The 27,531-nt window shown below is 35.4% G+C and overlaps 1 protein-coding gene across 2 annotated transcripts; it reads right to left on the bottom strand.

The window, feature by feature from the left end:
* LOC127524960 (calcium/calmodulin-dependent protein kinase kinase 2-like) lies at window positions 1–27,241 on the bottom strand. 2 transcript variants are annotated; one of them, XM_051917056.1, is made up of 17 exons: window positions 27,094–27,241; window positions 16,461–17,091; window positions 15,061–15,108; window positions 13,094–13,147; window positions 11,786–11,837; window positions 11,491–11,624; window positions 9,987–10,023; window positions 9,818–9,839; window positions 9,632–9,720; window positions 8,332–8,531; window positions 8,188–8,241; window positions 7,977–8,050; window positions 7,809–7,896; window positions 6,969–7,100; window positions 6,687–6,787; window positions 4,220–4,270; window positions 1–3,429 (listed from the first exon to the last, which is right to left on the bottom strand). In XM_051917056.1, exons 2-17 carry the CDS (start codon window positions 17,046–17,048, stop codon window positions 3,357–3,359), a joined length of 1,797 nt encoding a protein of 598 aa, XP_051773016.1. In that variant the 5' UTR covers window positions 17,049–17,091; window positions 27,094–27,241; the 3' UTR covers window positions 1–3,356. The 2 variants fall into 2 exon arrangements, with proteins under 2 accessions (XP_051773016.1, XP_051773017.1); XM_051917057.1 differs by lacking the exon at window positions 4,220–4,270.
* Between the last annotated feature and the right edge of the window lie 290 nt (window positions 27,242–27,531).

The following is a 27,531-nucleotide window of genomic DNA, read 5'->3' on the forward strand; positions in this document are numbered from 1 at the left end:
TAAAGGCAACTTCAATTTATTCAAATAATCAACTGGATACAATATATAGAATGATCAGTAATGAGATCAGAGGATGCTGTAAAGAGCTCAAACATGCTTCGAAAACATGCTGAATGAAATAGCGTGGTTGTGACGGCATGCATTTATGTAACATGTAAACAGCCCTCTCAACAGTGCTCAAAACGCAATCGCTTTTGTGATATGGATGCAAACATTTACCCTAGCCCTTCAGGAAATACTGGGCAGATACAGTGAGGAATGATATTGAGAAGTTAGAAATATACAGTACAGCGTTCCCTTTCAATATACACCTCTACAATCAATCAATTCAAAGTACCGTTCGCGTGGTCAGTATTTGAGAAAGTGGTTATACATAAGAAACTGAAAAATGCTGTCTTTGATTTCAGCTGGTAATTTTTGCTCCTAGTTTTGATCGTACAGAAGAATAAAACATGGTTACAGAGACCTCATCCTTCATTTAAAGTTAATAAACATGCATCTTTTGAATTCTGCTAACCATTCCAATGTGCAAATAGCCTATAAATCTCCATATAACGTTATATATTTAGATTTTCTCTATAAATATTTACTCAAAAAAACGGGAACGGTGCTTCTCTGGTCCTGAATATATTATTTAAAGGTGCAGTATGTAATATTGACAGTTTTACACTGCAAGTTGATCAGCTAGAATATATACGTTTGCAATATTTTATTGCTTTTTTGTGGTGGAATCTGCGATCTCCAGTTCGTTTGCTGGTTTCCGTGACCAGGGTTGCCAGATTTTCACAACAAAACCCGCCCAACTGCTATTTAAAACTAGCCCAATTGCGTTTCAGGTGGGCCCCCCCGGTAAAAATCGCGTTCTGGAGGGTAAAATCAGTTTTTGGTCAAATCGCATTTCAGGGGCTAAATATCATGTTATTTTGGGGTTGCTTCAACCCGCGGCAACAGTGTTAAACACTGTCCATGGCTGCAATTCGCTGTGTTTTCCGCCAACTGGCAATATTATTGGGTAAAGCGGCAGTGGGCGGGATCACACAGACCAAAACAAAAATATACATTCCGACACGGAACGCACATTTCAAAGTAGAATAACGGGTTGTCGCAGTTTTTTTCAGAGAAACAAGTGTTTGAACTTAGAATCTCTGCAGACATATTATGGTATTTTTATGCTTTAGTACGGTCAAAAAATGACATACAGCACCCTTAAAGGTCATCAAAAACTGTTCAGCAAATCATTAAAATGTCCACTTACATGTAGCGACATTGTATAACCAGCTTCGGTTTGTCGGTGCACATGCATATTTGAGTTAATTTTACAAGTTTGCTTCAATTTTCAATAATCAACATCCAATAGAACAAACACAAAGAACCAACCGACTGACTTACAAAGTCCAGAACTGCACCACAATGTGAGATTTCTTATGCATAGTAATAGTACCTACACAAAAAATAAATCTCTAAAAGAGAAGAAAAAAGAACTCACAAAAAACAAGTACTATAAAATACAGCAAAGTTTAACATGCAGGGAAAAAAAGTTAAAGAAAATTGACTTTAGCTACAAGGTAAACCGACAACATACATTCAACCTACTTGTGCAGAAAAGACTCCCCTGATACATGGAAGCATGAACTATGTTATAAATCAGTGGTGGAAAAGCACCATCACTCAGACATTTTGAAACTACAGCTAAAACAATCATAGAAAAATAATCAACACAGGAGATACATGACCGTAGTGCACATTGAGAAAATCTCAACAGGGCTTTGGACTATTTTTGCTAACTTTAAACTGAGCTTAAGCAAGTTACTTTATTTCTACACTGTCTAGAACAGCTTATTTAAAATCCCAAATTCTACTTTATCTACAATTCTATTGTACCAAAAAACTCTACACATGTACTGATGATCTATGCTACACTTATGAGTATGAAAATGTAAGGCATACATTTGTGTCAAAACAGACTGACAAACATTGATTCCTTAAGTGAAAAGTCATGCATAGATTGCACAAAGTTATTGTATTTCCTCAAGAACGTTAGAGTATGTGTCTAATATAGAAATGGCGATAACTAATTCACTCTGATCATGACGAAGTCAGAAATGCACTACAACATGGCATTTTGGTAATTCTACACAGGAAAAAGGAAGCGAAATTACAGTAAGAGACTGTTACCTTCATGATTAAAAGGGTCACGTTACATACAAGGAGAAGAATGGTCACAATGCCTATAGTGGCATTCCCTAGATGTTCGTTGTGCCCTAAATAACTGAACTACTATTCAAAAACATGCTATGCATAATACTCTGATCTCTTGGATTTGGAACTTGTTGTATTAAAAAAGAAGTTTCCAGATAGTTTCCAGGTCTGGTCCTGTTCACCATCTACAGCGCAGACATTATAATACAAACACAAAGCTGTGTGATTTGATATATGAACAAACACACACATACAAACATATCTGTATTTTCCCTAAATCACACCCTGAAGTGTGTTCTTACTATATTTATACACATTTCCTGGCTGCAAAATTTGAAGAATTTGAATTCTTAAAAACTCATTTAAAATTAATTAAATTCATTTTTTTTTTATTTATGTTTTTATTATTATGTTTAAATTTTTATCATACTTCATTCAAACAAACCTGATTTTTCAGAAGATTTTCAAGTTGAAATGAATTTCTATTTTTCTTTTATTATTTTCAAATTCAGTTCTAAAAAAAATCTAATGAGATCTGTAAAGCTGCAATCAAGCAGCATGTCTCTCTAACAACTGATGAGTGATGGACAAACCTAAGAAATCATAATTTCTTCTAAAAAATTATTAGTGAGAATATTGTGTGCAAATTTGAGGAGGTTTAATCATTAAAGGCCATTTATTATTTTATTTGCCTTAAATTAATATATATACAGTATATTATTTAATCTTAATTTTGTCAAACCTGTTTTTTGAGAAGATTAAATTAATTATTATTTTCAAATTCACTTGCAAAACTGAAATCAAGCAGAATGACTCGCTAATTAATAACTGAAGTCGTAAAATTCTTAAAGGTAATTATCCGTTTAGCTTTCAGTGGCGCCCCCTAGCTGAAGTAGAGGAGTAAAGTAGAGTCTCCGTGCCGGAGAGGAGAGTAGAAACACGCGCACACAGAAAACAGGTCCTGAGAGACAGCAGAGACCTGGGCGGACAGATACGTTGCATGCTGCTGTGGACTGTACAAATGCATGCATGAGCGGGTGGGCACCCTCCACATCAACAACTTCCTTCATCCACGCCCCAGGTCCATATCCTGGCCTTCCGGAAGCCACAACAGCCTCATCCTGATGCATTTCCCCCGAGTAAGACGCCCACAATTATCAGGAAAGAACTTCATCCTCGCCCACGAAGGGCAGCTCCATGCTCCGCATGCCTTCCTCGCTCTCTTGTTTCCTAGGAAACAGACAAATGTGGAGGTTTAAAATAACCGCACATTCCAGGCGCGTCAACCTGTCTGCAGCAATGCAGACTGTTGTTAAGTGTGGCTAGAATTGTTAGGCAGAGGGGAAATTAAGTCAGCGCGGGGGGGAGCACATGGCATCGCATCAGTCATATGCTAGGGGTCAGATGGAGGCACATGAGAGTGACTGACTACCATGTTTTTGCGAGGGGTTATACCGGGGAGGCCAGGACTGCGGCGCCACATGCAAATGCACCCAGTCCAACAAACCAATTAGAATCCTCGTAAAAAAAAAAATACCATGGCTGGGTGGCAAATCAGGATGCTCTTTTCTTTTCGTTGCTGAGATTACGCATGAGGGGCATGCAGATATTTAGAAGGACCTGAAAAACATCATCCTGAACTGCCCATGAACTTATATTTATCTGTTAAAACATTACATGCAAAATATAAATGCTTGATGTACTATTATTAAAAGTAGCTTGTACAGTTAAATACATACAAGAGGTTTTTAGGAGGGAATATCATGAGTATTTTAGATATTACATGCATAAAATGTTGTTTATTAGGTAGGAAAACAAGCGGAAAAGCTTGTTATTCTTTAAGCCATCTGAATGCTAATTGTTTTGATCTTAAAAGCATGCTAAAAACACCATGTCATTCATTTTAAGTGCAGATCATTCAATATGGGCATGACCATTATATCTTACATATACATATAATACAGGTGGAGGAGAGTGAACAGGACATAGGTGGAGCGCTAACAGGCTAGCGGAGCTTTACCTGGGGGTACCGAGATTGCGGCAGTATTTCAAACTCCCTGCTCTCCCTTTTCTAGACGGTAGGAGAGATGCGGATATGTGAGAATTCTTAAATCGGAGTGTATCTATCAAATATTCCTGTAAAAGTGACTAAACAAAAGGCTTAAAAGAATACTTCATGCTAAATATTACTCGAACATGCTATTGATTACCACAGAAAATAATTTATACTTGCTCCTAGGGTTTTGAAAACCAACAAAAAATGTGGGTAAAGTAACAAGCTTAGCAAAGCTAATATTACTTTGCTAGGTAGTAATCAACCTAGCATAGCATTGCAACAGTGTGCATAGCTGCAAAGGGGGCGCTCATGAGTCAAAAAAAAAAAATGACATAAGGGTGACCTTATAGTTGTGTCCGAAAATGCATACTTCCCTACTATGTAGTAGGCAAAAAAAGTAGTATATCCAACTTCACAGTATTCATAAAACAGTAGGTGAAAAGTAGCCGGATGACCTACTACTTGTGAGATTCTGACATGCGCATCCAATGGGCACTTTATTATATCATAAGGCCACGGGGGAGGATTTGTGAGTGGCAGTGATGTGACGCAACTGACGCTGTAGCTCACATGACAATGGCAACATGGTAAATGTAATATGTCCGGATTCTATTCATACTACAGACATATAGGATGTACTTGAGAAAAAAAAAATAATGTAGTAAATACTCAAACAGTATGCAATTTTGAACGCATCTTATGGTGTTGTGGATTTTATGGATGCACACAAGTGAAGGCCACAAGTCCACATCAAGTGTCATTTGGACAGAGCCTTTAGCATCTTGCGTGAAGCATTTTAGCTTAACAGGCTAATCAGTTAGCTAACGGAAAGCACAAAAAAAAGTGTTTAAAGGCACAATATGTATTTTTCCACTGCTAGAGGTCGCTTATTCAAAACAAAGGCGCAGCTTGATGACGCCTTGATTTTGTGGAATCATGGGAGGTGTTGTCTTCACATTTACAGCCGGTGGAAAAGAATCCGACGAGACTCGGGCAGAAATCATGTTCATGGATGAGCTAATGTATTAAAGATTTATTAACATTACTGTAGTATGAAGCAGGGTGTGGCTGAAAGCCGGTGGAGTGGAACGAGGCAGCTGGAGCGATTGCTAATGAGAGACGAGCGCAACACACAGCTCGAGAGCAGTAGAGCTTTTATTATGCCGCAGACGACCACTTCCGCTTCTTCCGGTCATGTGTATGTGGGATAAAGCAGCACTGTTTTATCATATTAGATACATTTGTGTGTTGAAAGTTGTTATAATGCTACTCTGTGCGTTCGCTCGGCGGCTACTATGAGACACTTGTTGCACACTGCAGTAAGCTAGATCGATATTAGGCATGGTAAATCATGGTACTCGCGATAAATCAAGAAAACGAGATTTAAACAATAAGACTTACTGTGTTGAGCTATATAACAATGGTTAGTGTCTTTGGTGTTTCCATGGTTTCTACAAAATAAAATGGAAATCGAGGGTAGCGGGTACGATGTCATTGATAGGCGACGCACAGACACGGCCCCTCTCCTGGTTAAAATAGCTTATTTCTCTGGATTTAAACATTCTTGGAAACATCTGGGATAATGTAAGTACACAAGTCAACAAAATATATAACATTGTTCTAGTGGTTTTTGGATATTTTAATCCAAAAATCTTACGTATTGTGCCTTTAATGTTAACATATAGCTTTGGTTTTCAAAATGTGATATATGATTTGTGACATATGATTTGAAAGCCATTAATTTATTAATTGAGAAAATAACCATTTTTTTATTTTAAAATTTAATTAATTCCTGTGATGCAAAGCTGAATTTTCAGCAGCAACTACTCCAGAAATCACATGATCCTTCAGAAATCATTCTAATATGTTGATTTTGTGTTTTATAGAATCATTTCTTATTATTATCATCAATGTTGAAAACAGTTGTCCTTCTTCATATTTGATACTTTTTTCCCAGAATTCTTTTATGAATAGTAAGTAAAAAAAACAGCATTTATTTGAAATGGAAATAGAAACATTATAAATGTCTTTACTGTGACTTCTGATCAATTTAAATGCATCCTTGCTGAATAAAAATATTTTAAAGGATAGGCTTACATTTTAGGTGCATTACTATAAACACATTTTTCGATTGTATTTAAGGAATTGAGAAAGTAGTCGAAATTATTTTCTGTGGAAATGCTGTACATAGATATTAAACTCTATTTAACCTGAAAATACATTTACGCTTTATCATTATACTATTACAGTAGGACCTAGTGTAGTGACATAGCATTGTTTAAAGTACATCTATACTAGTAGGTTCAATTAAATTACTGTCAAACCAGCTACACAAACCATTTCAATGATCACTGAAACCACTGCAGAAATCCAAGTCTATGTTCAGGAAGTCTGTTCCAGTTATAGCCCATCCCTAATGAGGAAGACTTACGATAGCACGTGTCCTGGTGTGGCGGGACTTCTGTCTTCCCTGCGGCCCCAATCAAAAGGGTTTCCAAAAGAACGCTTGCGCAACATAGTCCTAACCAAGATCTGTAGCAGAGAGCATGCAGCAAGTATAAGTAACTCCAAAAACAGGCATTGGGTTGTAATCTTTGTGGGTCATTAATCTGTTTATTCATTTGATGTTGTCATTAGCATTGAATACATTATGTGTATTCATAAAACAGAATTAAGGTTGTCTTAATAGGCCACCAGGGGCTTGCGAACTCACCACGGTGGCCAGGCTGGGGATGTGCTTGACAGAGTTTTCCACCTCCTCCTCTGTCACTTCTATCAGGCTGCAGCAGTTGTCGTCCTCGGGAGGGAGGGGCTCAGCGCCGTGCCGCGTCACCCATGGGTGCACCTACAACAACAACGGAACAAAAATCCTGCTTTGATATCATTAATGAACTCAAGACTGTCTAGGCTGCTGGAGTGTCCTATATTCACCCAGAAAGTGCTTTGAAATTATCTTTTAAGAATAAGGAAGGGTTTTATTTTTGGTTCAATTGAAGTACGGAGGCTAAATATAACATTATAAGAAAAACGACACTACCGTGTACAAGAACTTGTTTTTAAGTAAAGAAATTAATACTTTTTTTTAGCAATGATATATTAAATTAATCAAAAATTAAAGTAAAAAACATTATTAATGTGAAAAAGACTTATTAAGACTAGCACAAGTATATTCAATATTGATAAAAATAAGAAATGTTACTTGCACACCAAATCAGGGATCAAGGATCATGTGACACTGAAGACTGGAGTATTGATGCTGAAAATTCAGCTTTGCCATCAAATTACACTTTAAAATTATTCAAATAAAAAACTGTTATTTAAACTGCAATCATATTTCACAATATTACTGTTTTACTGAATTTTTGATTAAATAAATGCATAAATACCTTGGTAAGAATAAGAGACTTACCAACCCAAACTTTTGAACGGTAGTGTGTATAAGTGGAAAAACAAACCATCAACCAATAGAGTGATTCTGGGGTGAAACAGCTTGTTTTTATGACCAATCACAGATGAGGGTGAAGTCCTTGGTGAAGAAAAGAGTCATACTGACCTTGATTTGTGGGACGGTTATTCTGGTTTCGGGATTCTTGTCCAACATTTTGAAAAGAAGGTCCTTTAAGTCATCTGATATGTCCGCGCTGTTAAGTGGTAGAAAAACACTATCAATGTCTAAACTGTGGGATGGGGAAGGTCTTTCAGGCTCAGGAGAAATACTCACTTCTCAGGAAGCTCCACTGGTTGGGTCTTGATCTTCTGATGGAGGCTCAAAATACGCTCATCCATAAAAGGACACTGTGGAGAGAGGAAGTAAAGTCAAAGGCAACGTCTGTTTTACACATTTTTCTTGCACAGTTTTACTGAATTGAATGTTGGATTATTTTTAACACTGCATTTTTAATGAGAAATATAAAGGTCAAAACAGGGCGTACCACTCCAAAGATGAAACAATACAAGGTGACTCCCATTGCCCACACATCCAGAGCCTATAGAAACATGATGTTAACTTGATTAAATCAAAAATTAACAGCAATACGGACCAGCTATTTTAGAAAGAAAAAAAAAGATCTGTTAACCTTTCCAGAGAAGTTCTTGCGTGTCTCTGAAAGGGTCTCTGGGGCAAGAAATGCTGGCGTTCCCACTGTGCTGGTCAGCAGGGCGTCCGCTCCCTCAAACTGGTTACTGACCCCAAAATCGGCAATCTTAACGTGGCCATCTTCTCCCACCAGCAGGTTGGAAGGCTTGATGTCCCGATGGATGATTTTCTGATAATGTACTGTTGAGGATGAGTAGTTATCATCACTTTTGATCATTATTTAATGCATTCTGAAGACTAGCAACAAGAACTGTATCTAGTCTCGCTATTTGATGCATATTTCAGAAAAAAATGTCAAGAACTTTCTGAAAACCAAAGCTTTAATGCTATTGGTACCCAGATTTACTGTCATTTAAATGTCAGTTAGATGGCTTCTTCCTTTATAAGTGGCAGTGCTGTTATCGTTAACTAAAACTATTAAAAAATGTTTTTGGTAATTTAAATAAAGCGGAAATAAAAATAAGTATTAGATAAAAAATTATACTGGTAACCTTATATTGGTAACTAATTGAAATATAAGACTAAGAATTAAAATGACAAACTAAAATAAAAAAAAATCAGAAATATATAAAAATATATATTTTTTATATTTTTAATATATAAATATTAAAAATATAGTAAAATTACAAAAGCACATGACAAAATGACAAACTTGGAAAAAAAGTGTATTTAAAAAAGGCTAAGTTGAAATATTAATAAATGCTATAAAAAATAGTATAAAAAATTAAAGATATACTTTATTTTAATACTAAAATAAAATGAAAATGAGAAAAACATGACAAAGTGACTAAAACTTAAACATAAAATAAAAATAAAAAACTGAATATATAACTGAATAACTGAATGGCTAATGCAAAATATTAATAAATACTATAATAGAGTATATACAAATAAAGCTATAAATTATTATAAAAAATATAATTTTTTTTATAAAAAAAATATAAAAATGTTAAAACCATATGACAAAATCACAAACTTAAAAAAAATAAATAGATAAAAAACTGAAAAAAAAAAAAAAATTAAATAAAAAAACTTAAGATATAAAAATAAGTACTATAATAGTATATAAATAATGTTAAAATAACACTACTAAGTGGGTCATTGCTGGCCAGAATAAGCTTTGTGGACAACACTAATAGTCTAAATCTAAAAGTTAGGCTCCATGAGACTAATCAGAGCCTAGCCAATTGCAAGGTACCGTGCCCTTTTAGCTGGATGTATTAGTACCAATCATGAGTACTGATGACAGTGTAAAGCAATAGCTAAATTCCCACACTCACAATATTCGATTCCTCTCAACAAGTCCTGGAAGTAGAAGCGTGCCTGGTCCTCATCCAGGGGCTTATCAGTAGGAACCTCCATCACTGCTCTGCAAACACATGGGGAATGAGACACAGTTTCTCTAGCAAAGTGACACTAGCACAGCATGGGCCGGCGCTACAATCAGAAATAACGTGCTTACTCACCCTCGTTTGACGAGCTCGAATACTGTGAAAGCACAGAGGAAGCAGAGTTAAGGTGTTGTGCATTACATTCTCTGACTTCACATACATTTATCACAGAAAATTTAGAATACATTGTGCATGTGCACGTGTGTAGCATCTGCCAAGACGATGAGTATCTGGCCAGACTTACCCATGTACAGATGGTCCTCACTTGGATCATCCAGCACCTGCACAAAAAAAACAACCCAAAGCTGTTTAGAAAGAGAATGAAACCGGTCAGCATAGAACTTCTATTACACTACATCTAATTTGATGCAAATAAAAACAAGGCTTCAGTTAATTCAATATAACGGACTGCATTAACGTTTCATGTCATGTCTAATTATGACAACCCAGTTTTCCTGACTTTTTTGTCCACTGGAAATTCGTGGAAAGGCTTACTTTTAGTGTTTTATTGACTAAAGACAGTTGTACAGTACATTGCAAATGAATTAATTTTAATTAATTAATCATAAAAACAGTTTCTTCACCTTCTTCTTCTTATTTTTTGCTTTAAATTGAATTACTTTCAATTAATTTGAATATTTTATGCAATTTTTCTTAAAAGTACATTTATCTTGTTTTAAGAAATGTTTATACATTTTTACTGGAAAACAAAGCAAAGATTCTGATTATAAAGTTTATTTTTGCAGTGTATAACATGCAGTAAACTGTTTATCTATCCCTCATTGTTTCGCATTCATTCATGTCAAATTTAAAGGTACAATATGTAAGATTTTTGGATTAAAATATCCAAAAACTACTAGAACAATGTTATATATTTTGTTGACTTGTGTACTTACATTATCCCAAATGTTTCCAAGAATGTTTAAATCCAGAGAAATAAACAATTATAACCAGGACACGGATGGTGTCCGTGTGCCGCCTATCAATGACATCATACCTGCGTTACCCTCGGTTTTATTTTGTAGAAACCATGGAAACACCAAAGAAGCTTTAATATATTATGTGTTTTATTAGTCAGGTGAGCAACTGTTTGGATACATTCATCGACAGAAAACTAATCATTGTTATATAGCTCAACACAGAAAGTCTTATTGTTTAAATCTCGTTTTCTTGATTTACAGCGAGTACCATGTTTTACCATGCCTAATATCGATCTAGCTTACTACAGTGTGCAACAAGTGTCTCATAGTAGCCGCCGAGCGAACGCACAGAGTAGTACTATAACAACTTTCAACACACAAATGTATCTAATATGATACAACAGCGCTGCATTACCCCACATACGCTCAACTGGAAGAAGCGGAAGAGGTCGTCTGCGGCATAATAAAAGCTCTACTGCTCTAGTCCTGTCGGATTCTTTTCCACCGGACGTAGACGTGAAAACAACACCTCCCATGATTCCACGAAATCAAGTTACACCTTTGTTTTGAATAAGTGACCTCTAGCGGCGAAAAACTACATATTGTGCCTTTAATTAATTATTTTTTCAAGGTTAAAATACTTTCCCCATCCCAGTTTAATAAATTGCATTTTTTGTTTGTCTGATGGTGGAAGTGTTTGGGAAACCTGTTCGAAAACATTTATTATTTTTTAAATTCCACTTCCGTTAGTGGGACATAACTTACACACTTCACACTGTAAGAATACTGCATATTGAATGGCTGCATACTGAGAATAGAAGCGCCCACCTCCACAAGCTTAACCACATTAGGGTGATCAAGCTTCTTGAGGATGGCTATCTCCTGGTAAACACGCTCCAGCGGCCCTTTGGGCTGAGGGGGGCCTTCAGGGACAGATTTTGCCCCACGAGGAGGAGGTCTGCCTGTTTAAACCAGCACAAAAGGAAATCATGTGAAAGGTTGAAGTATTAGGCATTCTGTTAGCTGATGAAAGTGCGCCCCCAACCTCACACACATACACTCACACATACACTCAATCATAAACCCCGCTGTGCGTTCCATCTGCTTTAAAGCAGACACTTACGCGGGAACCCAGCCTGCCTCATCAGTCGTTTCTTGGACAGCACTTTCATGGCCTGTGGAGAGCAGTGAGAATGAGAGAGTGAGAGCAGATATCCAGTGTCATTACTGGTGCTGGGTGACATATGCCCCATTCTACAACCAGCACTGTGTGAGAACTACAACTACACCAACAAAAAAATGGGATTAAAAAAAGTAATAACTAATCAGAGCAAGGAGCAAATTTAAATTAATATTAAAATATTACAACATATTATTATTATTATTAACCATGCTGTAGTAATAATAAAAATAATAAGAAGAAGAATATAATATCATCAAGATAAGGATATTCTATCTCAAATTAAAATTAAACTATTTATCAAATCATAACAATACAGAGTGGCAAGAATATGAAAAATATATATATAAATCACAAAAATTAATAGAGAAGAGGAGAAAGATGAGAAATTGTAATATATATACATATATTATACATATATATATATATACATATATATATATGAAAGGAACCCTTAAAGGGATAGTTCACCCAAAAAAAATGAAAATTATCCATTATCCAAGTATCTTCTTTCAGACGAACACAATCGGAGATATATTTAAAAATATCCTGGCTCTTCCAAGCTTTATAATGGTAGTGAATGTCAGCCTGTTTTGAAGCCCCAAAAAATGCATCCATCCATTGCTTTGCTCTATCCTCTGAGCTTCTGTGTTCATCATTACGTCGGGTCAGGGGTCACTCTTTCGCCGCAAATCGATGCATATGCCATCTGCCGGAAGCTAGTTATTATAGTTGATAAAGTTTTAAATATGTATATTTTTCTTACAAAAACCCATTGCTTCGCTTCAGAAGGCCTTTATTAACCCATTGGAGCCGTATGGTTTATATTTATGATGGATGGATGAATTTTTTGGGGGGGTAGTGAACAGGCCCCCCGTTCACAACCATTATAAAGCTTGATAGAAACAGGATATTTTTAATATATATTTCACATTGTGCTCGTCTGAAAGAAGATATACTGTAAATATACACCTAGGATGGCTTGAGGGTGAGTAAATCATGGGATAATTTTCATTTTTGTGTGAACTATCCCTTTAAGTAGCAACTTCCCAAGAGGAAGGCAGCCTGTGAATAGTCTACAGGACCATTTTTGGCTGCTGAAGGTGACCTCAAACTAGGCAACCGTAATTCAATGATTGCTGATAACACTATGATGTTAGCTCTTTACACTCCTTGTCTCTTAAATAAAACTGAGATGAAGTGTGTAAATATATGTGTGTATCTGTACAGAGACCATATTGCATCACTCACATAGTATGTGTTGTCGTCTTCATTATACGCCAGCTTGACAACTCCATAGGAGCCCTTTATCGGGAAAACAAGGTGTGTCAGTCATGACAACTTGTAAATGGATCAAACTGCAGTGCAAACACACTCAGCAACATGCAATAACTGAGGGAAACAGGAAGCAAAAGTGTCCAAGCATTTGTGCCGTTTGATTAACTGGAGAACATGTAAACCAAACCGAGCCAGTAGGCAACAGCCGGTGTCATGATGAACTCCACAGACAGGCATAATTCCACTTCTGTTCTGTCTCTATCTCACTCAAACCTACACACACACACACAGGTCCCAGCTGGGAGAGCAGATTGCCGTTCCAGCAGGGAATCCAACCCTCAGACACAGAGATGAGAGCAGAGCAGGAATCTCCCCATCCAAGCTGACAGTTTTCCATGCCCTCATATCAAGATGAAGCTTAGTGGAACAGCAACAGTGAAAACACTTTACTGCTCCTTTTAATTGTATTACTGTATTACTATAAATACTATAGTAAATTCATTCCATTGCTCTTATCCTACTCTATGCTTCTTAGAATAAAGTACTGTGGTGGTATTATGCTTTAATGATGGCATCAGATGGGAATACCATGGTACTCTGACATTTATATTATAATCACCATATTCATATTCCATAGTAATCTGAATTCTTCAAAGAATAACAGGGCATTACCATGATGCCATGTCCAAAAAATGTGGTAAAACATGGTACTTTTTGTCTATTCTATTCTATTCTATTCTATTCTATGGTATTCCAAGATACTTTAAACACCATGGCATTACCATAGTAGCGTGTTCATAAAAAAACATGAATTAATTTTAATATATTTACCATGTTTTGAGAATGTTAAATATTATACTGGAAAAAAGCAAAAATTCTACTCAAATACTAATTCAATTATTTTTGAAGTGTACAACATTGAACAAACTGTTACAAAATGTATTCTCTATTCTATTCTATTCCATAAAAGCATTTTTAAAAAAAGATAATTTTTTATGCAAGTCTCTGTGAAATACTTGATTCTGAATGGTCAATATGTGGTCTTTTTTCAACATTTGATACATACACTCCCGCTCAAACGTTCAAATGCTTGGAATTGGTACGATTTTTTAATGCTTTTGAAAGAAGTTACTTATGCCGAAGACTTTATATATAGAAAGCCGGTGCACTCGTATTATTATGAATGGGCGAAAGTGCAAAGCGCAATATGGCGGAATAAGTCCCGCCTTCTAAAAAAGAGCCAATGGCCGATTGGTAAAATCATCATGGGTGTCACTGCAGCGGCCGTTAGAAGCTCTGGTTCCTATAAAAACAGTCTGACGCACGCTTTAGGACTGCGCATTAGCTTCATCCAGCCTCTGAAAAATGCCATTTTTTGTGATGATTCAAGCGTTTAGAAACAAAATTTATGACACAGTTGCTGTCAGATTTCATTGGTGATTTAAAATATGAAATTTAATCGAAAGCTTGGCGAACAGCTTTGGAGAATTTGATGTTTCCCCATTCAAAGAGATAGAAGCTGCACTTGCATGCCCGAGAGGTGTTTCAAAGATGGCCGCCGAGTGAAATTACTTGTCTTAAAGGGACTTTGCTTATGCTCACCATGGCTGCATTTATTTGTACTATAAGAACAGTAATATTGTGAAATATTATTACAATTTTAAATAACTGTTTCCTACTTTAATATATTTTTCAAAGATTTTTTTTTATTTCTGTAATGTCAACACTGAATTTTCAGCAGCCATTACTCCAGTCTTCAGTGTCACATAATCCTTCGGACATTATTTGCATTTTTTATTTACTATACCAAATATGTGAGATATTTGTTTGTTCTGAAATAAGAACAACAGCGCAATTCTATTTCAGCAGAGCGTTCATTCATCTCAGACTCTCAGCAGGAAATGATCTATGCATAAATAATAAATGAAAAATAAACATACCTTTCCAATCTCATCTTTCAGCTTGTACTGGTTGAGTTGCACGCAGTCCTTTTGAAATAAAGAAACAAATTACATCGATCAATGACACTGAGGTCTTCTTTAGGGACTTTTAGTTACTGAAGGACAACTACTTCAGCCAGTGTGGCCAAAGATCACAGCAAACGCAAACTTGATTCTCTCATTAGGAATGATGCTTGCAACATTCCAGGTTCAAAGAATCAAAAGCATTAGCACCAGAAGTACTACAGGGAGTACTTGAGTCGAGAAAGGCACAAGAGCTAAAGCTGCACACATTTCTTGCTGATTTCATGTCCTAATGGAAAAGCAGAAGCATCTATTGGGGAACTTTCTGTTGACAAGCACCATTAAGAGGAAGGTAATTGCTCCTGTCAGTAACCTTACCTTACACACCTTCTCAACCTTGACTTCGCAGACTTGAAGCCAGTGCAGAGAATGAAGAAAAGGAAATGTTCTTCTCAAAGACAACATCAGTTCTCACACAAGCAGCTCAAATCTCAGGCCACAGAATCGGATTGTCCCGTTTTTGGTGGTACAATTATATAATCTTGCACTATTGGTCAAAAGTTTGGAATTATTACGATTTTTTAATGTTTTTGAAAGAAGCACGGCTGCAGTTATTTGAATAAACAGTAAAAACAGTAACATTGTGAAATATTTAAAAGAATTTAAAAGAACTGTTTTCTATGTGAATATATTTTAAAATGTATTTTTTTCCTGTGATGGCAAAGCTGGATTGTGGTGACACATTCTCCAGTGTCACATGATCCTTCAGAAATCCTTCTAATATGCTGATTTGCTGCTCAAGAAACATGATAGACTACCAAGCAAGCAAGCAAGATTTTAAAAAGAAAGAAAGAAATTAATACTTTTATTGAGCAACAAGGCATTAAATTGATCAAAAGTGACAGTAAAATCATTTATAATATTACAAAAGTTCTTTCAATTAATCAAAGAATTCTGAAAAAATATATGTTTTCCACAAACATATTAAGTAGCAAAAACAACAGTTTTCAACATTGATAATAATAATAATAAATGTTTCTTGAGCAGCAAATCAGCATATTAGAATGATTTCATGTGACACTGAAGACTGGAGTAATGATGCTGAAAATTTAGCAGGAATAAAATATATTAAAATAGAAAACAGCTTTTAAATTTGTAATAATACTTCACAATATAACTGTTTTTCTGTATTTTTGATCAAATAAATGTAGCTTTGGTGAACATAACTTCTTACAGAAAATTCATTTTAATTATTCCAAAATTTTGACCGGTAGTGCATAATCATTAGACATGATTGTGTTGTTCAGACAGCTGTTTTTTTGTAAGGGACTTCCAAACAATTCCAAACACACTTGGCGTTAACTCCGGCCACCTACCTGCAAGTCTGTGATGGACACACGATGAGACTCCACAGTTGGTCTTCGAGGGAGGCGTGGAGACGAGTGAGGGGAGGTGATTGGCGAGTAGGGCAGTGATGGGTAAATATATCGTCCGTTCAGCCCTGGTGAACCACAGGGCGACGAAAGTGTTTGTGAGCGTTCCTGTAGTGACAGCTTCCTGTCGGAGAGGCTGAGCCTACCTCTGTGCTCCTGTGGTTCTGGGAAGAGCGCTTCCGGGCGGGCCATCGTGTGGGATAAAAGATCACAGGAGGCCATCCGGAAGGGCGGTACCGGACCTGATGACGCCGGCTCTGGCGTTTCCGAGCTGTCCATGTCCTCCACCTCCTCCTCCTCTCCGCCCTCCTGCCCTGAGCCACCACTGGGCTCATACTCCGTCACCACAATCATGGACTCCATCTCGATGGTGCAAGGGCTCAGGCGCGTGGATGGGGAAGGGAGCACAACGCAGCTCCGCAGCAGGTCAGGCAGTGGCTGATTGGGCGGCTGTACCGAGGGAATGGGCGGAGCATGGCCGAGAGCTGCAGGGGGATCAGAAGAGGGCCAGGAGGAGACACAGGGAAACATAGTGTCCTTCCCAAACACCTCTCAGTAGCCCCTCCATCAACACCTTGCAAGAAAAACAGATTTGGTAAATGTAGGACACAGTTTTTTTTGACAAATGAATTTCTTTGACTTTGAGTAGTATATGGGAATGGGCGGTATGATCAATTTACATTCTGAGTGAAGGAGAAGTCAAGTCAAAAGGACATTTCATTATATTTTCTGTATTTTTTTTCATGTTTTTTTCTTGATATTGCACACCCTTAATATAGAGATCACAAAGAGCAATTTGAACCCCCAATATTTTATAATATACAATTTATACATTATATATTTTTAATATTTATTATATAAATATTTAATACTTATATTTAAAATTTAAATGATAATTAATTGGTCTTAATTTATAATATTAAATATTATGTAAATAATATACAAATACATTTTTGTAAAAAAAAAAATTGTAAAATTTTAAGGTTTGCTGTTTTAAAATTTTTAATTATTAATGTATTTATGAATATTGTGATCATTTTTTTTCTAATATTGCAACTCCCATATGGAGATCACAGAGCAATTTCTATATAAATATTTATTATTTATATATAATAAATAATTAATTTAAATTAATAATTATATATATATATATATATATATATAGTAAAGTACATTTTATAATTTTTATAATATATATATATATATATATATATATTATAAAATGTACTTTACTATTTTTTACCATTGTGTGTATATTTATTTATGTATTTTTACACATATATATATATATATATATATAAAATACAATTTTTTTATATTTCCATATCTTTTACAATCCTTCAGAATCACCAGTTTGAAAATTCCTTTATATTTCCAGGTCTTCCCTGATTCTAGGACAAGGCCTAAATGGAAATCGACTCAAAACTCTTTGCCCTACATATACTTGATCTCCATTTTAGTATGAGGCTTGTCCTTAAGTCAACTCATTGTTATAAAATTATATTACATTGAAAAATGGTTTACCTGTACAGATTAGATGACACAATAAGCTAATAAGCTGTATTCAGTCACTTCAAACATTACTCAAGTAAAGCCTGCTCGAAAAAGATTACATATCTCCATTCTGCTCTAAGCCTCCGTTTCTTATGGCCTTGATTTACATGCAAACTAAAGCTGTAGTTTCTTTGGAAAGCAGATTTTCTGAACATCGGAGACTCTAACTGTGTGTGTGTGTGGGAGAGGTGTGGGTCTCACAGAATGAGAGAAATATAAGCAGGTACAATAAAAAGACATTCATTACTCTGAGGGGTTCAGAAAGGAGAACTTGTGTGGGCTGGCCCACCCCCTCTGTGCGTCCTCATTTCTATCTCTAACATTTACAGTGATTCAATGCAGCTTAGTTTTTCTTCGCCGTCTCTGTTTCGTTCCTTGTCATTTCTTCATCTGCGATCGAATCTCCACTTATGTTTTTGCTGTAATATCATCTTGGGGCCCTGGCCTCCATGCATTCTCCTGTCAAAACACCCACACAGCTGGAAGATGGTGTTCTCCCTCCTACTTTCGAGAACACGGTGCGGGGAAAAAAAGCATATTTTTCTCAGCGTTCATCTTTGACCCCTCCCGCATCCATTTCTCAAGTTATTACATCCCTGACACTCATTTTCACTCTAAATCAGAACACACTGATGAGGATTCGAGCTTTTCTAGCAAAAATGTCAGTCATACTGGAAACAACCTCTCCAAACAGTATAGCTGCTGCACGGTTATGGATAAATTGAAAATCATGTTTTTTTGTTTGTTTGTTTCAAATACAGGTGCTGGTCATATAATTAGAATATCGTGAAAAAGTTCATTTTTTTATTGTAAATTATTTTAAAAAATGAAACTTTCATATATTCTAGATTCCCTACATGTAAAGTAAAACATTTCAAAAGTTTTTTTTTTTTAATTTGTTGATTAGAGCGTACAGCTAATGAAAGTCCAAAATCCAGTATCTCAAAATATTAGAATATTTACATTTGAGTTTCATTAAATGACCATCCCTACAGTATAAATTCCGGGTATCTTTTGTTCTTTGAAACCACACTAATGGGGAAGACTGCTGACTTGGCAATGGTCCAGGAGACAATCATTGACACCCTCCACAAAGAGAATAAGTCACAGAAGGTCATTACTGAATGGGGTGGCTGTTTACAGAGTGATGTATCGAAGCATATTAAATGCAAAGTTGACTGGAAGGAAGAAATTGGGTAGGCAAAGGTGCACAAGCAACAGGGATGACCGCAAGCTTGAGAATACTGTCAAGTAAAGCCGATTCAAACACTTGGGAGAGCTTCACAATGAGTAGAATGAAGCCGGAGTCAGCGCATCAAGAGTCACCACACTCAGACATCTTCAGGAAAAGGACTACCAAGCCACTTCTGAACCAGAGACAACGTCAGAAGCATCTTACCTGGGCTAAGGAGAAAAAGAACTGGACAGTGAACAGTGGTCGAAAGTCCTCTTTTCAGATAAAAGTAAATTTTGCATTTCATGTTGAAATCATGGTCCCAGAGTCTGAAGGAAGACTGGAGAGGCACAGAATCCAAGCTGCTTGAAGTCTAGTGTGAAGTTTCTGAAGTTAATAATGATTTGGGGGGGCCGTGACGTCTGCTGGTGTTGGTCCATTGTGTTTTATCAAGTGCAAAGTCAATGCAGCCATCTTCCAGGAGATTTTGAAGCACTTTATGCTTCCATCTACTGACAAGCTTTATGGAGATGCTGATTTCCTTTTCCAGCAGGACTTTAGCACCTGCCCACAGTGCAAAAACCACTTCCAAGTGGTTTGCTGACCATGATATTACTGTGCTTTATTGGCCAGCCAATATGCCTGACCTGAATCTATGGGATATTTTCAAGAGAAAGATGAGAAACAGTCGATCCAACAATATACAGATGATCTGAAGGCTCAATAGTGCCTCAGCAGTGCCACAGGCTGATCACTTCCATGCCACACTTCACTGATGCAGTAATTTGTGCTAGGAGCAAGTCATTTGCTGTAATATGTGCTGCTGACCAAGTATTGAGTGCACAAAAGAACATACTTTAAAGAACTTTAACTTTTCTGTTTTGCAAATCCATTTTTTGATTGATCTTAGGAAATATTCTAATATTTTGAAATACTGGATTTTGGACTTTCATGAGCTGTACGCTCTAATCATCAAAATTTAAAAAAAAAACTTTTGAAATGTTTTACTTTACATGTAGGGAATCTAGAATATATGAAAGTTTCATTTTTAAAAATAATTTATAATAAAAAAATGAACTTTTTGATGATATTCTAATTATATGACCAGCACCTGTAGAGATCACGATTCTCCCATGATTCTGAACAGACAACTAAATAAAATAACGTGTGAATCACTAGAGGTTCTGACAAAAAATTAATTGCTGCAGTCTATTTAAAATGTTTAATTAATTAGAATGAATATTTTTTAAAAATAATTCAAAATTGGTTTGAATGAATGATTTAATGACTCGCTCATAAAGACTTCACAGCCCAGTTTCACAGACAGACTAAGCCAGGATTAGGCCTTAGTTCAATAGCTTTTATAAACGTGCCTTAGAAAAAAAACTGAAATCGAGGGCACTTGTTTCATTACTGGATTAATCAGCATTTTTGAACGAATCACTTGAATGAATGATTCAATGACTCACTCATAAATACTTCACTTGTTTCATTACTGAGTGAATCAGCATTTTTGAACAAATCTCTGGAAAGAATGATTCAATGACTCACTCATAAATACTTCACTTGTTTCATTACTGAGTGAATCAGCATTTTTGAACGAATCTCTGGAAAGAATGATTCAATGACTCACTCATAAATACTTCACTTGTTTCATTACTGAGTGAATCAGCATTTTTGAACAAATCACTTGAATGAATGATTCAATGACTCACTCATAAATACTTCACTTGTTTCATTACTGAGTGAATCAGCATTTTTGAACGAATCTCTTGAATAAATGCTTCAATGACAAATATATTTGAACACTTGTCGCCTCCTAGTGGCTAGTGCCGTAACAACAATGTAATCGATTATTTGAAGCGCCATGTTACTTTCAAAAGGTGATTTGCTCTATTTTGATCGCTACCGTAGACATCAGTGTTTGTATCTGATCTATAAACTTTGTCCCAGTAATTTCTTCTGTGAAAATTTGAATTATTGTAAGACAGAAATAACGATACTGTGTGCGTGTGGTTGAAAAGTTTGTGAAGCCATATCTAGAGATAGACTCTTAATTTAAACCACTTTCTAATCACCTAGAACACCTTAGCGACCACCTAGCAACCACATAGCAACATTCTAGAACCACTCAGAACACAACGTGTCAACCTCTGTATTAAGCAAGCACCAAATGTAGTTTATTTTGTTTATTAAACTGCCTCTCTCTCCATCCATCACCTACTGAGAAATTCTGCCAGCAGGAGAATGAATGATGGATTCTTCATGACAACAATATGACAAGAAGCGACAGCCAAGTGATTATAACGTCACGCAACATGATATTTGCAGCATTCTGTGTTATAGGCTAAACATTTTAAAACATACATCATGAATCATCAGTCAAGCAGACAAAAGTACCTTTATGCTCATTAAACTATAAACATTTTAATAAGCTATATATTACTGCCATTATATTTATGCAGTTTCTATTTATTATAAAATTTAAGATTTAAATTATAAATGTACATTTTATTGTTAAATTTGTACTTTGAACATTTTACACTACCATTCAAATATTTGGGGTCAGTAAGATTTTTTTTGTTATTGTTGTTGAAAGAAATTAATACTTTTATTTAGCAAGGATCCATTAAATTAATTAAAATAAGTTTCCACAAAAATATTAAGCAGTTTTCAACACTGATATTGCCCATCCCTAATATAGAGATCGCAAAGAGCAACCCCCAATATTTTATAATGGACAGCTTATATATCATTTATATATTAGTGTGATTATTAAAATATTGCAGTTAATTGTGATTAATCTATATATAGATATATCGCAATTAACCACATTTAACATAAACGTTTGTAAATATATATATATATATAAAAACAAACTTTCGTTAAATGTGATTAATTGATTTGACAGCACTTTATATATATTTAAATATATATTTAATATGCTGAAGAAACATTTCTTACTTAATAATATTCAAATACCACAAAATAAATATCAGTGAGTTTTAAATAGGGCTTGTAAATGTCATGAGAATTATTTTTTTTTTCTTTTTTTGCAATTACGCTCAAAATATATTTGCATGATATTTATATAATATTTAAAAAATAATTTATGACTATTAAAATGTAAATGTTAAATAAAAGAATTATATATATACATATACATATATAATTATTTTATTTAACATTGTAAATAAATATGTAAAATATATATATTAATAAAAGAATTATATATATATATATATATATATATATATATATATATACATATATATATAATTATTTTATTTAACATTTTAATTAAATATATAGAATATATATATATATAAAAATAAAAGAATTATATATATATATATATATATATATATATATATATATATATATATATTGTTTAAAAAAAAAAAAAAAAAAACTTGTAATAATATTTCACAATATTACTGTTTTTACTGTATTTTTAATCAAATAAATGCAGCCCTGGTTGGTATAAGAGACTTATCTCAAAAACATTATTAAATATTAAAGAAACTGATTGTGTTGAAAAGTGTAACTACTAGTAAATAAAATCAATAGAATTGATTATCTCTGATGATAATCATTCAGTATCATATCAAAGTATCATATTGACATCTGATGCCTTTATACCATAGCACCTCCACAGCACTAATGGTTAACTTTCTTGTAAACTATTATTAGTACCTGTTGGCTAATAAAGTAGTACATAACAAAATGAATCATCTATTTGAAGACATCAGAGCAGAAGAGGCCAATTTTGTGATAACCCACAATGAGACCCTTTTAACGTCAGATCAGATTTTAATCACTGGCCAGTCCCTGGTGTGGGCGCCGTATGTGACTTCCCATCCTCACATCTCTCAACCTCGATGACAAAGAGACAGCCCAGCTGAGCACAGAGCGGCCAGGCATGTCCGACCCATTTGTCAGATGAGGTGCCGATGGTAGGATGATGAAAGTGTGCGGAAAGTCAGAGGGATTGATGTGAAATTATACAGTCCGAGCGTCAAGCAACTTTAAAACGTATGCGGCAGAATTGCGAGTACCTTGCAAGTTTTACAAAAAATACAGAGTATCACGCCTTCTTTTCAAGAACAGGAAACACACAGTAGATGCGGGCAAGATGTGGCCTGACTGCAATGGTAGACTGAGCTATTTTAATCTGAAAGCAGTTTTCACATTCTCTGTGACCTACTTCGATCTTTGATGGATTGCAAACCAAGTGTTTCTCCTCCATGTGCTCAACCTTCCAAACACATCCAAACCTCATTTGTTATGGAGACTCAGACTCACAAGCAAACAATCCCTGGGGACTGGACTCCCACTGACCACATGTATAACAAACGGGGTCTACATTAAAGGGCTTCTACAAAGTACAACATCAAACGCATAAAAAGATCCACCGTTTTCAATCAAGCCCTTACCCAAGATGACCTCCCGGAAGAAACCAATCTTACCCTAGAAACAAACAGATGCAGCCTTACACCAGATGACTCTGAGTTTAACACACACTTTCCACTCCCTGGTTGTCGTTATTATGGTGAGATACACGGGGCGTCCACAGGGAAAAGGGTCAGAGGATTGACCGTATGGGACAATCTGCAGCCTAGCATTCTTTGAAACGTTCGCTTTAACAGGGAAAAATAAAGTACTAATCTGTGGTCAAGAGCAAGGATGACAAGAGAATAATCAGGAATAATCTAAGTGTAAATTTTTTTTTGTCATTTTTATAGTAAAACCGGTTTAACAGTAAGTTACCTTTACTATAGTTGAAAAAACTGTAATAAATCTTTTTTGGAAAGAGTTTTTGGAAGTGAAAATGAACAAGCCATCTTAAAATCTTCACTGAAAACTGTAAATTGACCCTGTGTGACACTTTTGTGACACATTTGATGGTTTTTCATTGTAATACATCTGTTTTTTGTTTTTTTTTTACCGTAAATTTCACAGATTTTTTCAAAGTGTGATTTAACGTTAAACTATCATGTTATACCTAACACTTTAAACACAAGTTCTGGGTTCAAAATGAATAAATGGTGCGTTCAAGACATGTTGGAAAGATTGTATTTACGAGTTTAACTCGTAGGAAGCTTGGAAATTTCTTTAAGCCCAGAGTTTACGAGTTTGGGCGTGTCAGTGAGATACATATATGGGGTTAGAATTGTTGCATTATTCCAAAATCTCTGACATTTTCAAAGGTTCATAAAATATAATACTGTAGATGAATGAGCAAAGTTATTTCAGGGCAAGACCACCCTGATTGTAAAGCCAAACGTGATTGGTTGTAGCGAGAACGTGCTACGAATGGTCAGCGTATTGCTGCTGTTATCTGATTGGTTTAGGTAGACGGTGGGTAGAGTCCACTTATTTGTGGATTTGTCTGCAAGTTAATGCTAGAAGTGTTTCAAAATCCATACAAATGCGTGCAGGGATGTACAAATGAATGCCAAGCAGAGTTGTGTTTGTGACATAAAACACATTTGTAAATATATTTTTTTGTATTAGCAAATCTCATTTTATTTATTTGTGAATTCGATTAATTTCTGTGAATCCCAGTCTATTTATTTGGAGCAAAGAAACAATTCTGACCCCATAGAAACATGGCGGAATACCACAATACTTAGCCTAAAGGTATTAGCAGTGATATTGTCAGGTTTTTCTATTTACAACGAAGTAAGCTAATTGCCCGATTAAAATATGATAACGTTCTAATATAACAATATAATATGTAACGGTAAAGTTTACAGTTGCTTCATAAATTAATTAAAAACATAAAAAAGCAAAGCACACCTGATGCACATTCTTTGTTCTTCATTTTCTAGAAGTATAGAGTTAAAACCTTGCTGTATTTTTGTGTAGTAGAAGGTACACCACCATCTTACTCTGACAAAAATGACTTGAACGCACCTGACGTCGTAAACACCACTTCCCACCTCGTAAATACGAACTTCTCAGGAGGACATCTGTGACATGCTGTCGATCACCACAGATTTTGTTTCTTTACTCAGTTTAAAATATTCGGCAGGGTTTAAAAAGCAGAAATGTGCAGCTCATATTCTCGTGCTTATATTAAAACTTCTGTACAAAATTATATTTTTATTGGAACTGTAAAATTGTATTGTTATATGTTTTTTAACGTTTTTCCTAGTGCAATGACTTGCCCTATAGACACCTATAGCAAGCGCATTACTGAAAACACAATTTCTGTTTGTTTATACAAACTTAGGGACTAGTCGGAATTATTTTTTTCTTGTAATAGATTATATTGAATTTGGAAGCAGTTTAAAAACATAAAAAGCTGTGGATATGGTTACATCTGATCAAGTTCCATAAACTAGAAATGAAGAAATGAAAGAAGAAATGAAAAGTAATTACGGCAACCTCAATCATATACTTTTTGCGCTTGAAGCCTGACAAATAAACAACTTTATCCAGCTCACCCAAAGCTACATTTCAAATCATACCCAAATGGCTCATTCCACATGGAAAAGCCCTCCAGGGACCTTCTTATGTCACCCTCTCCAAACAAGGCAAACTATTTTAGACCCATGCAACACGAAAACACAAGTCAGTGGATACAAAATATCATTCGTTAATAATACAGCACAACTGACATCTAATGTACTTGCATGCATGCTTCTCCTTTCATTATATTATATGGATTAAAGCATCACACAATATCTGTCAAAACCTAGTAAGCTATCAAACTAGACAGAATTTTTGGACATGTGAACCTTTCAAATGTGCCTTTGATGCCCAAAAATACTGTCTAGGCAAGCAGCTCACAAGACACTGATACACAGCCAGTGATTTTACGGGTTTCACTTGTCAGCTGTCAAACAGACAGGATGAAAATGAATTAAGGATGCTATATTCTTTGGTAACTGGGTCATTGTACAAAACAGGTGCCATTTTTGTCTGTGGGAAAAAATGACTTTAACAATCAATAGATGATGCCATGCCAACTTTAAACACAGCAACAAAAATACAGCAAGTTTTGCTTTTTGCAAAAGCAAAGTCCTTTTTGGCCTGTTCCCACTCTTGTCTGTTTAACTTCTTGCTATCTATTAGAATAAAATCAAATCTAAAATATATATTTAAATAAATATACATTTAAAAAAAATAAATAAAAAAATATCTGAGAAAAAAACTAAAAACTATCTTTTCTTTTTTGCCAGCTTTGTCAGTTAATTCTTAAATGTCAATCCTGTTTACCTGAACATGTAAATACTTGAAAATTAAAATATGTATATATGTTGAAATACCAGTATTAATTTCTCCTCCTAATAAGCACTTCCTAGTTTCACGACCTTGTAATTTCAACTTGAACTAAAAAACCGTTACAATCAATCCTGTCCTATCATACATTAAATGTATTAATTTCACTTGAGATGGCACAGTACAATTCATTAACACTTAAAACATTAATTGTCTCATTGAATGTAAAGAATCTTACAAAATGTAACTTTAAATCACCTTATCAAACTGGAAAATGCGCCTTTTTCGTAGAATAACCCAACTTCTCATCTTATGTGAATATTTAGATGTGTAAAGGCTTTGATCACTCCTGCTTTACAGTTGACATGCAACGCAATTTCGTGCATATTATCTGTAAAAGCGTCATGTAAACACTGACACTGGCTCGAAGAGCCGATGCCGTTTGGAGAATAATTTTAAGGCAGGTTGTTATTTTGCTAAAGCTGGCTAACGCATCTCTTACGAAACAGATGTTTGGAAAATCCAGCCGAGGATTAAAATGATTGTGATCAAGTATGTTCACGCATGTCGCTATATAGAGCTATAATACAAATCGTTAGTTCAGTGTTATGTCCTTACCTCGGCCGTTTATAAGATCCTGTTTTTGAAGGGTATGTTGTTAGCTCGCTGGCAGTAATGGTAGCGGTTTATGATATGGTATGATGTGCAGGCAGCGGGGGACGGAGGTGCTTCTGCTGTGAGTGAATGTGAGAAGAGTGGCGACATCTAACGGCCACAAGGGGAACTGCGTCTAATGCTGAACCGACACGCAGGGGGTTATTAGTCCTTGATTAATTGAACTTCATTGCTGTACTTCTCTCGAATACCTGCACTCTTACTCAATTGCAATTTAATGTTACAAATTAAACTTATGATTCTTACAATTTAATGTAAAGCCCCAAAGTACTATTTTATTGATCTTACAAGCCAATACAATGATGCACCTGGCTGAACTTGCATAGGCAATGACAATGAATTTCAGTGCAAATTGTATTTGGACACATCTATAGGCATTTA

Source organism: Ctenopharyngodon idella, chromosome 13 (assembly GCF_019924925.1).
Source record: "Ctenopharyngodon idella isolate HZGC_01 chromosome 13, HZGC01, whole genome shotgun sequence".
NCBI classification, from domain to species: Eukaryota; Metazoa; Chordata; class Actinopteri; order Cypriniformes; family Xenocyprididae; genus Ctenopharyngodon; species Ctenopharyngodon idella.